Source organism: Mastigoproctus giganteus, chromosome 10 (genome assembly GCF_048544385.1).
Source record: "Mastigoproctus giganteus isolate SK-2022 chromosome 10, ASM4854438v1, whole genome shotgun sequence".
Classification (NCBI taxonomy): Eukaryota; Metazoa; Arthropoda; class Arachnida; order Uropygi; family Thelyphonidae; genus Mastigoproctus; species Mastigoproctus giganteus.
The window spans coordinates 78039824-78058906 of record NC_143584.1 but is presented as its reverse complement, the minus strand read 5'-3'; the positions used below and the strand labels follow the sequence as shown (position 1 = coordinate 78058906).

The following is a 19083-nucleotide window of genomic DNA, read 5'->3' as shown; positions in this document are numbered from 1 at the left end:
AGAAGGATGTAGAGCTGCTGGAACGAGTACAGAGAAGGGCAACAAGATTAGTGAATGGAACAAAGGGGTGCTCTTACGAAGAAAGGCTTAAGTTTTGCAAATTACAGTGTCTGGAGCCTAGGCACCAGTGAGGTGATCTGATAGAGGTGTATAAAACCTTGAATGGTTTGAGCATGCTCAATGCTGATGGGATTCTTCTTCTTGCTCAGAATAATCACCTGAGAGGGCATTAATTCATATTGAGGAAAGACAGATATATATATCTAATAGACGTGCAAAAATTTGCCTTTAGCCAGTGGGTGGCTGGTTAGTGGAACAGACTTCCATCTCTTGTCGTGGAAGTTGATAGTCTAAATAAGTTTAAGGCTCAGCTGGACAGGTATTTTGAACGAACAGAGGGATGAAGTGGAACTGGCTTTTTTTTTTTTTTTTTTTTTTTTTTTTGGCTAATGCTGCATAAGCTTGCCTCTAATAATGCTAATGCTAATACGATATCAAATTTATTTTTTGCATCCAGTTCCTTTGTAACCACATCATAATATCCTATCAAATTTGTCAGACAAGACTTTCCCTTAACAAACCCATGCTGTGTCTGAATTATTGCTGCAGTCTTGTCTAGATGATCTTGCAATGCATCTTTAACCAGTGACTCCATTATTTTACCCGGAACAGAAGTTAAACTAACTGGTCTGTAATTACTTGTGTCACACTTTGATCCCCCGTTGTGAATTGGGGATACATTCGCACATCTCCAGTCCGTGGGGACCTCCCGTAAGTCCAAGGATGCGCTCATAATTATGGCTAAGCATTTGCTTAGTTGCTTTGCCGCCTCCGCCTCCTATAATATAACTGGATAGATCCCATCCACCCCAGGTGCCTTTCTTAGGTTTAACTTCAACAATATCTCCTCCACTTTGCTCACAGTTATTACAAAATCATTAAGCACCCTGCTACAATTTGATAATCTTCTGCCCTTTTCAAACTTTAATAACTCTTTATGTGTAAATGTAGATGCAAAATACTCATTATTCAGTTTGTTTGCTATCTGAGCAGGATCATCAACAGGCGAAACTTCGATATCCAGTGGACCAATCAGATTCATCCCCTTCCTTTTAGAGCTTATAAAAGTAAAGAAATCCTTTCTGTTTTTCTTAGCATCTTTTGCCAAAGATTTCTCATTATCTGCCTTCGCCTGCCTAACCTCCTTTGTGACCTGATTACAGACTAGCTTATATCTGCCATAGGCTTCTGTGTCGCTTGATAATTTATATGCTTCCCATGCATTTTTCTTCTCTGTCCCGAGTCTCATTAGTTGATTTGATAACCATTTAGGCCTAAACTTTGAACAATATTTCTTGATAGGTATGAAACTTTTAGTAGTATCCACGATTAATTCCTTGAATGCTTCCCACTTATAATTTACTGTTGGTAACATCGTCAGCTGATCCCACTGTACAGAATTTTAAAACTGTCTGAGATCACTGTACTCACCTTTACGAAAGCAAATACCCTTTCCTTTACCCCTGATGGTAATTACAGTAAACCCCAGCTATTCACGGGGGTTACGTTCCTGAGAAATGTCGCAAATACTGAAAACGCGAATACTGAGTTATGGCTCCCATAGTAATAAAGGGGTTCCGTTCAAAAGTATGAAATATATAAGAAAACTAGTCTAAAATTTTGTCTATGTATGTATTATTGTTTGTTTGTTATTTGGAGCATTAGCAACTAAGGCCATATTGCTTGGGGATATGCGGTGGTCATTCCCGACCTTTCCACATCCTCTGTATTTGGTGGTGACGGGCTCGAACCCCGGTCTAATCAAGAAGCGTGTGCTACGCACTGCTGCTCCTTCCCACCTGGCTACGGAGGCGCCGTATGTATTATATGTACCTTCATAATATGACTATGTACATAGACAATACATAGTGAAATGCAAGTATATGGCATCAACATGAAAATAAGAAACAATTTAATATTAAATGTAATATTTATTAGAAATTTCAAACAAATCTTTCAAACCAGCGCCTTTGCTAGCAAAAAAAACTTATCCTGCCAGTGCTATCACCAGTTTCGCTAAAGTGTTGATAAAGGAGTTTTGCCTTTTCACGAATGATGAGTGAACTTAACGGAATTCTATTTTGAGTTCAGTCTTCTATCCACAGATTTAAAGCATTTTCCATTTTTTCTAATTTAACATCATGAGTTACAGAGCAAATTTTTGAAGCAATTAGCGCGTTTTTACGGACACAACGGCGGATTTTTTCTTCCGATTTTTTGATTGATCGTACCGTTGACTCATTGATTTTATAATCTTTTGCCATTGAGGAGACACTTTCACCATTAGAAATTTTGTCTAATAACTCAATTTTATTCGCTAATGTCATCACCTTTGATATTTTGACATTTCTCTTGTTATTCGTAGCCATATTTTTGTACGGGTTAGAAAGAACTTGTCCACAATAAAGTCACTTTCGTCCGTTCGAGTCACACTCGAAAAAGTCTGTTTTACACTGCAAAACGGTAGATTTATCACTTTTGTAAGCATATCACTTTATAAATTGATAAATTTATTCAATTTATAGGCATATAAATTAAAAGCAAACGACGAAAACTTCCATTACAAGCGCATAACACATACTGAACAAGGATTAGGGAAAAAAATCCACGCTCGCGATTTTGTCACCCCTCTCCCCCACTCACTCAGTGCTGTTTTGACCAGGAAAGATAATTTTAGCCACGCCCATGTTTTTTTATGGCAGGTAATATTCCCGGCACTTTAAAATTCAAATTTTTTTAGGTTTCATTTTATATTAACTCAGCGATCGCGAATACGCGAAACCGCGAATACAGATACCGCGAATAGCGGGGGTTTACTGTATATCTTTAAGTAAATCCCACATCAGTGCACTGTGATCACTGCCACCTAGTGGTTCTTTTATCTGCAAATTCCTAATACATGAATGATCACTGCTGATAACCAGATCAAGAGTATCACCCTCTCTGGTTCCTCTCGAACATGCTGCTGCAGAAAACAATCATCCAATAAATCCACAAAAGTCTTACTAGTGTATGAGTGACCAACCCACAAGTTCCAGTCAATATCTGGGAAGTTAAAATCCCCCATTATAAGACATTCTGATTTACTAGCCTATTCTATTTCTCTGTACAACTGTTCATTGTACTCATTTGAGTCATTAGGCCTATAACACACTCCTACTCTTATTTTTGCTTTCGCAGTGCTCATGTCACACCAAACTGACTCAACAGTGCACTGTTCATCTATATCAACTCGATGCACTTATTTTGATTTTATGATTTTCTTAATTAACAGCATAACACCTTCTCCTTTCCTATCCTGTCTATCCTTTCTGTACGCATTGTACTCCCCAAATTCCAGTTCTGCATTCCTTATATCTGTTACACTAAGTCTCTGCTATCCCAACAATATCTGCCTTTGATGTCTTGACCAACACTTCAAATTCATCAAATTTATTTACTATACTTCTAGCATTGGTATACATGCCAGTATACATGTTCCTATTCTTATTATTAGTTACCCTAACACATCCCATATACCCACCTGTTTCACGATGATTGACATAAGTCCCTGAAACCCCCAGCATCCCTTGCTCCAGGTCGCTATTTATTCTAATAGAAGCTGTGCAAGAATCACCTTCACCTCTGCCTGCGGTTACTTTTATCCTTTTAGTCTGTGAATCCCCCCCCCCAAGCTAGCAGCTTTCCGACACACCCACCTAACACTGCTTCGATAGCATCAGCAAATATTCTTGCACCCTTTCTATTTAAGTGTATCCCATCCCTGAAGAAGCAGTCTCTCCTATTAACAAGCACAGACCAGGCTGAAAAAAAATTTTGCCTCTTGAGCCTTGCACATTTCCTCCAGGGCCAAATTGATTGACAAGGCTCTCATCGTGTACTCCCTCCTATCATGTCTGGGTAGAATTGCAGACACTTTCAAATTTTACCCTAATTCACGACTTTTTTGCAACACTGACCTGTACTTGTTATATAAACCTGCAGATCTCCTACTCGTAATGTCATTGGTGCCAACGAGTACAACAATATCACCTTTTGTGCCCTTAAAAGATGACATGCTTTACAACGACATCAACTTTTGCCCCTGGCAGACATACTCTGGTACTGTTCCATCTATCCTTTTTACACAATATATTCCCCATCTCCCTCACAAAAGAATCACCAACAATAACTAGTTCCTTTGGGACCAGCACATTCTGTCTTGGAGATTGCCGCTGTGTTGCCTGATACCTAGGAGTGAGCTCTGGCGTTGAGTTGGGCAGCTGAGAGCTTGACGGGCCCCTCATATTAATTTCTTCGTTCGCATCTACCCTACTCAAGCTCTCATAGATGCCTAGTAGAACGTTGAGTTCATGCCTAATTTCTAGACACTCTCTGCACCTGGCACACATACACACATAAAGACATCCTCCTTGGCTAGATCATGTTCTGTTACAGAGAGTTCAGCAAACATTTCACAAGCTGCACATATTTTTAGGCTGTGATGCGTTGGAGAATTGCTCCCCTCAGTTGTCCCCCGAGTCACAGCACTCCTGCCACTTTAGCCCGTTGCTTTGCTGCTCTAGTCTGGGCATGATATTTTAAATTAATAAGATCAATAAATTTAATTAAATAATTGTCAATACTACACTATCTAATAGAATCCTAAATGCAGTGATGCGTATTACGCTATATAATTATACGTTACAGCTGCCTAGTTACCACAATTAAAAATTTGAATTCCCTACTACTCTATACAAAAACAATGGCTGCAAGATTCGAACAAAATAATGGTTTTACGTATATTAAGTAGTAATCTACAAAAACTCTTTATCTAAATTAAAAATAAAAATAACCAGCGTAACAACAACTATAAGACTATATATAAAGTACAATATAAAATAAGAATTAGGTAAATAAAAAGGCAAACACTTATTGCTTTTTCGGAGCCTGTAATTCACAGCTGTAATCTTTAAAGAGAGTCAGGTGGCTAGATATGTGAAAGTTGATAGCTTAAATGAATTCAAGGAGGAACTGGATAATCTTATAGGGCATGGATGTATAAAATTGGTTCTTTTTTTTTTTTTTTTGGCTGATGTTATGTAAGCTCCTGCGCTTGCTTTCTTGCATCACATTCCTCCATTATACTATTACTATATTCGCATTTAAAAATGACAGAACACTTCAAATATACTGATGTAATTGATGAGCTTGCAGCCTGACCATGAGAAATCATTTAAGATTTCCCATGCTCTTTTCCAGCAGTGTGGTAATGAAATCAACATCGGCTAGAAGTTAATTTCTTTAGTTAGAGTATGTTTATCGGTATGGTTCCAAGAAAGTGAATAGCTATGCCAATCACAGATAAAATTAGGAATTTATCTGTGGCAGGGTACTTTTAGGCATTCCTAAAAGTACTCTGTTCACGATTCTGAAAGATCGCAAAAAGATTGAAAGTTTAGAGAAATCTGCTGCATTGGATAGTATTCAATCCTCGAATGGCAAAATACCAGATCTTGAAAAGGTACTTTTGGAATGGCTAATGATGATGCATGCAAAAAACGTTCCCGTAGATGGTAATCATTTAAAAGCTAAGGCTGAAATGGATATTGAAGAATTTAAAAGTTCTGATGAATGGTTCCAGAAATGCAAGACTCGTGATGACATATCTTTTGAAAAAAGCATAAGGCAAAAGTTTAGCCGTGGACAGTGACGCTACAAAGTAAAATCATTTAAAAAATGTTTTGCTGACACACAACCACAATGGCATCTTCAATGCTGATGAAACTGGATTCTTTTTTAAATTGCAACCAGATGAAACACTTATATTTAAAGGCGATAAATGTAATGGTGGAATAAAGGCCAAACAACGGATTACCGTTCTCCTAGCAGCAAACATGTCTGGTATAGAGAAGCTTCCTCTTTTAATCATTGGGAAAGCCCAGAAGCCTTGATGCTTTAAAAGTTTAAAGAAATTACCGATTATGTATTGAGCAAACCAAAAGGTATGGATGACATTACAAATCTATGAAGAATGGATCAGAGACTCAGATTGCAGGATGAGTGAAAACATAAAAAATTTGCTGTTTGTGGATAACTATACCCCAGGGCTGGACCAAGGTATTTCCATGCACCGGCAGAAAGATTTTTCGGTGCCCTTTTACTAAAAATATGTATATTTCTTGCCTCGTTGTTCTTCTATCTTTAAGGGGCATCAAAAATAGAAGAACAACGAGGCAAGAAAAATACTAGCTGTACCTTAATCCAGCACTGCTGTACCTCTCATTGCCAAGTAAACAACCTTTGTGCAATAACTGTTGAGTATTTACCACCAAATATGATGTTAGTTCTTCAGCACCTTGACCAAGGTGTAATCCAGTGTTTAAGGAAAACTATCAAAAAATGCTATTAAACAAAATTGTGCTATGTCTTCAAAGCGAAATCAACATCCTACTGGAAATGTATTTATGTGTTTCAGCATGGGATGAAGTTGATGAAAAAGTGATCGTCAACAGCTTCAAAAAGGCTGGGTTTACAGCCTTGAATGGTGCAATGTACAAAGTTTCACATGCTTCTTCCTCTATTAATTGCAAAGAAAAGTCCAATAACAGGGAAGAAATATTTGAGCATGTGCGTCATCACCTAAACCAGGGGTTCTCAACGGGGGCGAAAATTAGTTTTTGGTGAGCAAAAAAATCATTGGTATTACAAAGGTTTGTGGCCCCTCCAAAGTTCAACCCTACCTGATGACATCTTATTCCTTAATATTTAATTTCTCTCATTGGGTGTTCTTTTCCCCTGAGACAACTGATTTTTAACATATAGGTATATTATATTAGGAGTGAGTGAAATTTTGATAAAAGGAAGATAGTGGGTATGATTTAATTCAACCACCTTTGCTTTTCATAGGCATTAAATGCCTCAGTGCTTTCAGAGATAATGCCTCTGCAACCCTTGGCATTTGCACCGTTCTGATAGCTGTGACCTTGGTGGCGATGTAGTGGGCATGGTTTATTTATTCTTTTGTTTCATTGGTCAATATATCAGCATGGATGGGATGAGGAAATGTTTCAGTCTATTGTTTCTACTTTTTAAGCGACAATTAGTAATGATTTATTGTTTGCTTGTGGAAGTTGCTTATTTTTGATACACAGTGCTTTTGTGAGTGACATGGGCTACGAAAGTTAAATAAAAATAGTTTATATTTTATTATTTTTGTAGTTATTCAACCCATCATCAATCATGTCAAGTGCTGAAAAGAAAAAAAAAAAAAAAAGTGTCAACACTATCTGGATGAATATCTAGCTTATGGTTTTTATTGAGAGTCCATTCGACTCAATACAGCCCACGTGTCTTATGTGTAATATTCTTTTTCAAATGAGGGTATGAAACCATCAAGGCTTTTAGATCACTTAAAAAGGAAACATCCTGATAAATTTAGTAAACATATCGAATATTTTAAAAATTTAAAACAGAATTTTTAGCTTGTTATTAGGTTTTTAGGAGCATTAGCAACTAAGGCCATATTGCTCCGGGGATATGCAGTGGTCATTCCCTGACCTTTCCGCATCCTCTGTATTTGGTGGCCACGGGCTTGAATCCTGGTCTATTCAAGAAGTGTGTTCCTGCCCAACTGGCTACAGAGGCACCTAGAATTTTGAGCAACGTAACACTTCCTTATTTAAGAAGAACACACAAATAAATGACGATGGAATGATTGTGTCATATAAAATGCCCTTCTAATGGCATACATTCGTTATTTCGACTATGATTGTAAATTGCAAGAAGAGATGTTTTTTGTAACATCTATAGAAACTGACTGTACTGGAGCATCCATTTTTGATGTTGTACAAACATGGTTTGATGAAAAACAAGTAGCACTGGAAAATTTGGTGTCCTGTGCCACTGATGGTGCTACCTCCATGGTTGTAAGACAAAGGTTTTATAGCACACCTAAAGGAAATATGTCCCAAAGTTCTTGCAATACATTGCTTTGTGCACTGACATCATCTGGTTGAAAACATATTAGTCCAGTTCTTTATCAATCTCTCATTTATTAAAACCATCAATAAAATAAAGTTACATAGCAAATATGATCGCCTTTTCAGAAAATTTTGTGTTGATAATGAAGAACAGTGTGTGAGGCTTCTTTTACATATAAAAGTCAGATTGCTTTCTAAAGGAAACTGTAAAATCTTTTTTGATACAATAATTAGTTTTTTTAGAAAGCAAAGGACAGAGATTTAACAAAGGAGATCAGCAAACATAAAAACAACATATACTATATGGCTTGAATTTTTTGAAAACTTAATGAGGTATCACTTCAACTTCAAGGGACATTAATTATGGTGATAACTGCAAATTCATATTAAAAGCCATCACTGAAATACTGGTAAATTTGAAAGCAATTTAATGAGAAAACAATTTCATGGTATGCAAGAGTTAGCTGAAATCAATGAATCTCTCACCAAGAATGGTCTTAAGAATTATTCGGATCATTTGTGTTCTTTAAAGGTGAAATGAAAAATAGATTTTCGGATTTATTTTCTTTTGAAGTGAAGCCATGGATGTTAGATCCAATTGGATGCAAAGCCTGAGTCTGCTAGTGAAGAAATTCAAGAACTCATTGAATTAAAATGTAACGAAGAATGCAAATGTAAATTTGAAAAAGGTGGAATGGTTGAGTTGTGGGGATCAATAACAGCTAAACTTCTTTATCCAACAATGTGGTCTGAAATGGCCAAAGTACTTATTTGTTTTCCATCTTATATGGTTGAAAGTGGTTTTAATTCAGTAAATAAAATATTAACAAAGGAAGGAAACAGAATTGATATATGTTCAAGAGGAGACATTAGAATTAAACTTACTACTATCATACCAAACATTGACCTATTAGCTAAGAAGCATCAGGCTCAGAGATCCCATTGAATATAAAAGAGTAAGTATAGAGTATTTTCTTGTTTAAAATTTCATGGGGGGCAATTAGGAAAAAAAATTGTCCAAAAAAGCCCTTTAGGGGTGTAATTAAAAAAAGGTTGAGAAACACCGACCTAAACTTAAAGGGAAACTTAAGCTTCAGAGATTATGCAGAAGTGGATGCACACATTGAATGTTTCAGGATATGCACGAATGAAGAGGAACTCATTGAGACATACTGGAATCTTCTGAAATTTGTAGTGATGAAGATGAGATGAGGAACCTACCGTAGTTGAACAGGAAGTTTCAGCGAAAGATGCTCATCAAGATTAGAACTTGTATGTCAATTTGTTTCAAGTGTAGCCTAACTGCAAAAGTGAAATAACTGTTATCATGCACCTTCATAATTCTCTTTTAAAACATGCTCTACCACAGAAACAGCATGTTTCGATAGATTATTAGTATGAAACAATTCTCTTGTTAGGAATGTAACCTATGTAGTGAAATTTACAATTAAATTGTAAATTCAATTGAAAATTTTTACTGCACTCTAAAATCAATGCAAAATTGACAATCATAATTTTCTTGTTCAATATTGCAGTAAATACTATAAATAAGATTAAACTATATTCTATTAGTAGAATTACATTAAATGTTCAAGCTTTTATTTGTTTTTTTGGTGATTTTATGAATGATCGATACATCCTTCAGATATGATGACTGTTTTTCTCATTCCCCTAGAGCAGTGATTCTCAAACTTTTTAATGTGAGGACAACCAAAATCCATTATGAAAAATTCCCGGCACTGCCAGCACTGGGTGCATGGGTGCTGTCAGAATATTTTGTAAAGTGGCGCATGTGGAAGGGCAGTGAGGGAATTTTTTTTTGAAAAATGCATGAAAAAAACATTTGGCTTTTGGTACAGGATTTTTAAACAAAAATTTTTTTATTTAAAAATTGACTTCATACCTCATTTTATGCACAATTTCTATATCTCTAAGAATAAGAAATTGTATGAAAAAATCAAAATTAAAGAAATAATATTCGATTGTTTTTTCATACCTCTTTTAATGTTTTAGAACAATAAGTATATTTTCTAATTTATATCCAGAAACTAAAATAATTCAAAATTAAAAAAAAAAAAAAAAAAAAACAATACAAAATTATATTGAAATTTTATTAATTTTGGGGAAAAAATGCTTATTACAATAAAAATATATTCTTAAAAAGAGAACAAAACATAAAACAATTAATGTGAATCATGTGCTTGATGCGATTTACATAGTTCGTTTATATTTGAGCATATTTTAGACAAACATACTCGCATTTTATTTTCAACTGACTTCAGTCTTTTCCTTTTTTTAGTTTTGATATTAACGAGCATAGAAAACGCGAGTTTGCACAAGTATGAGGTAGAAAATTGTACCAAAACTTGAAGTGTTCTGGCTCCTATTCCTTCTTAATAGCCAAAAGGATTCGAGTGAAATTTCAGAGTATTTTAATTGCAACAGGCATTGCGAATTTGTATTAATTCCTCTTCTTCTTTAAGGCTTAACTCCATTTTATTAGATGTTAATTCAACAAACGGATTTCATATCCAGTCAAAACTGTCGATAGATATATCAGGAAAATAATGACAAATCTGTTCTTCTAGTGACGTTAAGTGTTCAGAAATTAACTTCTTTATATTTTAATTTTTTGTTGCAGCTGTCTTTGAAAATATTTCCATGTCGGCTTCATTAACTTTAATTTTCCAAAATTTTACCGTCTTTAAAAGTGGTAATTTTATCAGAAGATTTTAATAAATTTTCATCCCTTCATTGCATACTGGAATTTACATTATTCAATTGTTCAAACATATCTGTTATATAAGCGAATTTTGTACACCAAAAATCATTTTTCAACAATTGACAAAATTCATGCTTGTTTTCTTGTTCAAAAAACGTGAAGAGTTCTACTTTTAATTCGTAAACTCGACTCAATACTTGTCCTTTGGCCAACCATCTGATATCAGTATGAAGAAGAAAGTTCAAATGCGTGAATCCAAGTTCTTCACATTTGCAAACAACCGTGATTTCAGAGGGCTGCTCTTAATATAATTTTTTTTTTTTTTTTTTTTTGTCCTCTCCTTTTTTCCATTTTATATGAGGTCAACATTTTTTACTGTTTTGGCATGATATTTTTATGGCCGGATGCCCTTCCTGACGCCAACCTTTACCCTTTATCCGGACTGGGGATATGTGGTGGTTATTCCCTAACCTTCCACATCCTCCATATTTGGTGGTCACAGGCTCGAACCCCGGTCTAATCACAAAGCGTGTGCTATGCACTGCTGCTCCTGCCCACCTGGCTACGGAGGCGCTGCTTCTCTTAATATAATTAATCATCTTAATTATTTCATTCAAGACAGTTAACAATTCCACTGCTAGTGTTTTTGCAATTAAAGCTTGTCGATGTGAAAAACAATGAGTAGATTTGATATTCTTATTTTCTTTTTTATCTAGTGAGAGAAAACCCTTTAATGACCCAACCATGGACAATGCCCCATCTGTGCATATTCCCACACATGATTCCCTGATACATCTATAGATTTTAAATATTCATTCAAAACATCTTTACCTGTCGTGGTTTGTTCTAATTCTTTGCAACATAAAAATTATTCTATTATTTTAGCATTTTCAATAACATGAACAAATGCCAGTAGTTGGGTTTTACCTCCAATATCTGTAGATTCATCTACTTGTAATGCAAATATAGGAGATTCTTTAATTTTAGAAGAAACAATTTTTTTAATATTATCTGACATATCGCAAATACGTCTGCGAATCATATTATCAGACAAAGGAATTTTCTTTAATTCTTCTTCTATCCCAAACATTGTTTTACAAATTACTGCACAGGCAGGGAGAATTAGTTTCTCTGCAGTAGTATGCAGTTTCATTTCTTTGGCTATTATTTCTGCCACTAAATAACTGGCTTCTTGTGCTCGATCAGCAACTTAAAATTTTTTTTATAAAACTACTTTGTTTTTCTTGTGATTTTAATAATCTTTTGAAGCAATCTGGTATCTGATTACAAAGGTTACTATGTTTTGTAGTGAAATATTGTGATAATTTGCTTGGATTCATAGCGTCATTTGCTAATATTACTCCACAAATGACACAAATAGGATTAGGTGCAAAACTATCACCACACCATGTAAACCCCATTTCTAAGGAACTGTCTTTTTTATAGCTGAACTTGTGCTTACTTTTTTGGTTTTTTTCTTTTTATAGTTGAACTTGTGCTTACTTTCTTATAGTTGAACTTATTCTTACTTCAGTTTTTCTGCTGCTCTGTGAAGTATCTTCATTGCATGTCACTATTTCTTGATTCAAAATGTTCATTACTATCTTGATTTTTTCTCTTTTTAATAATAAAGTTTCTATGGCCACTGTTTTAAAGTAATTGAAATAGAAATATTAACTAAAACTTTAACGTGCAAAACATACTCTACTATATGCACAACTAGGTACACTGATACACCAAAGGAGGAATGCAAGATAAGGGCTAAGATCAGCTAAGCGAGTATGAGCGTTCGCAGCAGCACTGTGCCGTTTCAAATATAGTGTACATGATGGACGGCTTGGCTGTTCCGTATATGTAGGTGTATGTACATAAACACTGTGATGCGGTAAGCAGTTATTTCATGACGACTTCTAATTTACACAGTTGCATGAAAATCAACGATCTTTTGTAGTGATGGCCACGATGTAAGCTGATGCTAAATTTGAAGTTGCTACACCCTTATAAGTAAGTGACACCCACTTTGAGAACCACTGCCCTGGAGGGTCGTTATATAGTGCTACAACTGTAATTGGAATTTTCATATTGTAAAAAGTAGAGTGAATTATTCTCTATAGTTACTCTCATATTTTACTACATTATCGGGGCCCAACAACATGAACAACAATAATTAAAGTTGAAGATAATGAAATATGAGAGCTTTCTGCACAATATTTAGAGAACAAGTAATATGCTTATCTAACTTAACTGTCACTTCTTAGTTTCAATATTTAAATATATAATTGCTCTAATATTTAAAAATCTATTGCAGGGGAATAAATAAGAGTACATCATGCTTGTAAAATATCACACATATTAAGTTCATCAATAGTGTATTTTCTAGACTGCATGATATTTGTTGCAAATGCAACAAATTTATACAACAAATACTTCACTATTTATTGTATAAAGGCACATATATAGCTAAACACTTTTAAAAACACTATGAATGATAAAAAATCATACTCACCATTGTTAATACTTTAATTACTGTATCTATATGCCATCTTTTACTTGGTGCATACCTAATAAAAACAATTAGGAATTTCAGAAACTATAGACAATTCCAATTTCATAAACATCAAATTAAAGGAAGAGATATTCCTTTGAAATCCATTACAAAGATAAAGTATTTCAAGCTAGGTTGATTGTGTACACTTTTAACTTCTTGGTGAAATCTGACCACTTCCAATTCCTAAACAAGAAAAATGGTGCTCTATTTCACGAATACCACTGTTACTGTACAGGCATTATTTTTTTTCTTGATAGACACTCTTGTCATGCTCACATTTCACTAGAACTTAATGGTGAGCTTAATATATATGTAGACAGCACAGAAACTTGCTGTAATTTTTGCAATTCTGTAATTCTACATTTAAAGAGACGAGACTTGTGTTATTTTTGATTTGATAACTTAAGCATTGTTATTGATTGATACTTTAATCCCCCTTTTGGTGAGCTTAGTCTACACTAAGATTTACTAAGAAATCCTTGAAGATTGTTATGTATGAATTGCCAATGAAATCCTTAGACCCTGCTCTAATTAATTCCAATAAAATCTCACTTAAAAATTCAAATTATCATAAGTTTGACAAGGATATATTGTCTGAAAAATATGATGAAAAAAATGATGTCGGACTACAGAGTTCAATTAAAGTGAATGGAAAATTATGCAAAAATTTCCAGGCAAACACTGATGACGAAGAAATGAGACCTGGTCCTACTTCAAGTAAATCCAGCATATGAAGACCCAACTGAGAATGGAAATCCCACAAATACAGAGGATTCAGACAGCTGGCCCTGCTGTGGGTTACTGTCATAAGATAGAGCTAGAAAAGGAAATGGAACAACAGACAAGCAGAATTTCTGCTGTTGTTAGGAAACAAATCATTGAATGTTGGACTGGTATTGATATACAGTCACAGAACCACATATAGAAAACAAAGTTCTGAAAGCAAATCTTGAAACAAAAGAGTTCAAATGGGTGAAGTAAAGACTACACTCCAAAACCTGTGTACAGGCCTTGAAATCCAATCAAGCAAGCCAAAAACCAACAAAGTGACATGAAGTATTCCAAAACAGGACACAGAGAATAATGTTATAATTATCAGACCAACTGAGGGAAGTAAACTACTCTAGTGAGACTGCAAGGCCACCATCAAGAATCTGGAGTCTCAATTAAACAATATTAAAATTAAAGGTATGAGAAAGACAAGATAAACTAGCATAGTTAAAAAAAAAACTGTTACTTAAAAAATTGCAGACAAGATAAAAAAATATATTGTCGTTCATGTTAGAAAACCTCCTATGTGACCCAAAATGTGTTCCTGACATTTTGTTATCATTGGATTCAGAATTTTTTTTGCTGCATAACATGGTGAATGCCTTCTATGTGGGAAAATGTCTGAAAAGAATCCAGTGATAACAAAATGTCAAGAACACATTTTGGGTCACATAGAAGGTTTTCTAACATCTACGACGATATATAACATATATTATAAAAAAAATATAATATATATATATATAGATGCAGACAAGATAAATAACCCTGTGGTCACAGATTTAGGGCTGAAAACAGACAAGCTTAAAACTAAGGGTACTTATATCCTAATTCTGATTTCAATAAAACGAAAACTAAACATGAAATTAAAATTGATATCTACAAAAAAAAATTTACAAGAATATATGACAGAGGAGCAACTAAACTCTGAATTCATGTTAAAATACAGCATTAAATCAAGATCTGCCCAGTCTTTAAACTGGAAAGCAGATACTGTCAAAACACAAAATAATTTAAATAGGATGGGGTAGTAACAGATTCAGATGTCTAGTATCATTGTTGAGGGCTCCAGGGTTCCCCCCCCCATTCTCTGCTGAGTCCTCAGTACTGGGCATAACCCAAGCCGTTACTTCCGGCCAACAACAGGACATGTTCTGCTGTTGGCCAGACCAACAGGCATATAGAAGCCAAGGTACACCAGACACTAGGTCTAGCACCCCCTGACCCCTATCCCTAGCCGTGTGGAGGCATACCAGGTTCAACTATCGATGACTACTGGAATCCCAGGGTAGCTGGGGGGGGGGGCTCCAAGTAGTAAGTGAGAGAAGTTGGTGATAGCGGGAGAAGTTTGGGATGTTTGTGTGGGGGGAATAAGAGCATAGTAAGTTGGGAATGGGAGAAGGCATTCCCCAGAAAACTAACCCCACCCCAATACGAGGTTAGCTGTCATGGTCTGGAGTGTCTTCCAAGTTTGGTAGTCATTGTCAGTGGGTTTGTCTTGTCGGGAATTCTGCTAGGATATGGGTGGAGCCTACAGGCTGGTCATATCCTGGCAGGATCTTAGTTTGGGTGAGCCATCAGATGACACTGGCAGTTGAATACACGTTCTGCGAATTCACTGGATGCTGCAAAGTTTTCCTTTGTTTGTATAAGTAGAGGTGCCTGTTCCGGTGCATATGTACTGTGGGCAGAGTTTGAAGAGGCATTTGCAGGTCTTGGTAAATCGGACAGGTGAAGGTAATGATGTGGTGGGCCATCTCTGGCATTCCACAGGTGCAAGCAGGGTTTTGTACCAGGCCCAACGCATGAAGTTTTGTGTTGAGGCTTCCATGTCCAGTTAGTAGAAAATTCATGTGTAAGCTTGCTATGAACCATTTATCGAACTGTTTGGGGGGTGCTCCTGCACTGTTGACATGTAATTATGGGTGGTTCTTCCAAGTTGGTTGGCGGCCCAGGAATTCTGCCAGATGGAGTTCATTTCATGTCTAATTCTTTTCTTCTCTTCTTGGATGGTGTTGTTCAGGTCCAATATTATGTTGTTGCTGCTGCTGCATGGGAGGTGCCATCACTTATGATATATTAGATAATGGTGTGCCACATTGAGATGAAGAGGTAACTTGCTGGATAGGACTTGCAGTGCAGGAGTAGTAACTGTTCTGCAGGCCCTAGAGGTCATTAGGAGGATGGTGTGCTGTGCTTGGTCTAGCCTGTGATTTTACTATGGTGTAGTTGGCTCTATGGCCCCAGCCCCACAGGTGGTTATTGGAAGAAAAATACATTCATAGTAGAGCTTTACAGTTTGCCCTTTCACACACCAGTTTTTTCTGGTGACCCTCAAGAGATTGCCAATAGTGCTGGACACTAGGCGTATCACCTAGTGTCCAGCACTATTGGTGCAGACACCCCAGCCTCTCGGACTCTCTCCAGGATGCTTTGCCATCAAAGGGTGTCAAAGGCCCCTTTAAAATCCACAAAGAGGCTGAGGGCATATTTTCTCTTGGTAGCCACAGGTATAAGGAACATTTCCCTATACTCAAATGTTACAGGTGTATGAAGTTTGGGTACACTTCTCACACATGCTCTCAAAAAAAGAGAACACATGTGGCCACTGTGCGGTAAAGGGACATGACTACAGTCAATGCAAAAAGACACAGGATGCCAAATGTGCAAATTGTAAATCATCGGGCTAGCCTTCAACAATTCAATGAGGGATGCCAAGTGTCCAATCTACATGAAGGCAATTAAACAACAAAAGCAGAAAATAGATTATGGACATAACTTGTGATCAGAATCAGTACCAGGCCTTGAAGTTCCTTCAGCTAAATGCCCAGAGCCCATACAGTAGCTCATCAGCTAAAAGCCCAGAGCCCATACAGTAGCTCATCAGCTAAAACTAGTCATGGAAGAACACTAAATAGATATTGCATGTATCCAGGAGTCCTATACCCATGTGCAAATTACAGAATTATTGAAACCACCACAAATACTACATGGGCAGATATACTGGTCAAAAATACAAATGTTACAATTACAGTTACCGAGATAAATAGTTTATGCACTTCACTAGTAGCATGTGCGCAGATAATCTCCCCTTTAGGTTCATTTCATGTCATATCCATGTACTGTGGGCAGGATCAAAATATAACCCCTTCCACCCAATACCTTGCAACAGCTATACACCAGCTACCTGACAATGAGATTCATATAACAATGCAAACTGCAGATCTCCCCCCCCATTGCCACACTCCAAACAGAATGGGTACTTTTGATGGGAAGGAACTAGAGGACTTCATAGCCACTATGTCACTCTGAGTCTTAAACCAGCCAAATAATCTACTAACATTCAGCAGTATGCTGCATAAAAGTGCAATTGACGAACACAAACAATGCTCCTGTTTAATAAAACCACCCTTCACTAAGGATGGTATTATTAAACATAATATAATACATTTTTAATTTTTGGTTTGAAAACCACAGGATTTTACAGATGTTACATGTTACAGAATGTTCTTTCCTCAACATCAGGTGTTATGCTTCTGGGGCTACCTGCTCCTACTCCATGTGCAAAGTGCCCATTTTCTCGAAGGCACTGATGTACACTGATGAAAGTGTGCCTGTTGGGCTGCCTTTGGCAGGGAAATGCTTCTTGGTAAAAACGTGCAGCCTCAAGTACACTGCTGTTGGCTTTACCATCATGATGTGCATGTCTGCATACTCTTCATTGCTGTACGCAGTGATCCTTTTTCCACGTTGACTATCCTTTGACAAGTACTAGTATGTCTCTGAGCATCGAGAGAGGGGAAACGGAGAGAATGAGCATAACCTAACCTAAACAAACAAGTTAGTAGTGGATCCCAACTCTATACAGTTCACCTTGTCAGTTGTGGATCCCAACTAGAAATGTGCAATATCTTGAAAACGATTCACTTAAGGACCCATGTTTACTAGGCTTTTTTTGCATATTGTAGTCAGTACAGTTCACCTTTAAATTATTGACCATCACTTTTAAACCAGCCTGTATATTAAAGGGGCCTCAAATATAAATATGGCTGGGGGCCTATTTCATTCTTAATTCGGCCCTGCTAGTGAGATTTGTGGCAGAGAAGAAAAATGCATGGGATGCATATAAACTAACAGGTGACACAGAAGCCTATGATAGATATAAGCTGGTCTGCAATCAAGTCACAAAGGAGGTTAGACAGGCTAAGGCAGATAACAAGAAATACTTGGAAAAAGATGCAAAGAAAAATAGCAAAGAGTTCTTTACTTATGTAAACTCTAGAAGGAAGGGGATGAATCAGATTGGTCCACTGGATATCGATGGTTCGACTGTTGATGATCCTGCTCAGGTAGCTGACACCAAATGAGTATTTCACATCTATATTCACACATGAGGGAGGGGAATGTCAGTTTATCAAACTCTGGCAGGGAGCTAAATGATTTTGTAATAACTGAGAGGAAAGTGGAGGAGAAATTGTTGAAGTTAAACATAAGAAAAGAACCTGGGGTGGATGGGATCTATCCAGTTAAATTAAATTGCATCAAAGGAAGTAAGAAAACCCTAAGCCATAATTATGAGAGCTTCCTCGGGCTCACTGTTGGAAGTGTGCAAATGTATCCCCAATTCACAAAGGGGGGGGGGAATCAAAATGTGACACAAGTTACTATAAACCTGTTAGTTTAACTTGTGTTCTGGGGAAAATAATGGAGTCACTGGTTAAAGAAGCATTGCAGGATCATCTAGACAAGACTGCAGTAATAGTTAAGACAGCATGGGTTTGTTAAAGGGAAATCTTGTCTGGCCAATTTGATTGGATACCATGATATGGTCACAAAGGAACTGAATGCAAAAAATAATTTTGATATCATATACTTGGATCTTAGGAAAGCTTTTGATACCATTGCACATGGAAGACTACTGTACAAATTGGAGCAGTATGGTATTAAGGGCAAATTGATGCTGTTGATAAAGGGATGGTTTGAGTGGTAATTAATGGACACAGCTCTTCTTGAGCTAAGTTAAT

General features: G+C 36.4%; 1 protein-coding gene across 1 annotated transcript in view; it reads right to left on the bottom strand.

Annotated features, from left to right (window-relative positions):
* LOC150079103 (AP-1 complex subunit gamma-1-like) overlaps window positions 1–19083 on the bottom strand; it is a 650293-nt gene that overhangs the window by 226600 nt on the left and 404610 nt on the right. The window contains 1 exon segment of the mRNA XM_090383609.1: window positions 13250–13304. Coding sequence (XP_090239735.1) covers window positions 13250–13304 — 55 coding nt within the window.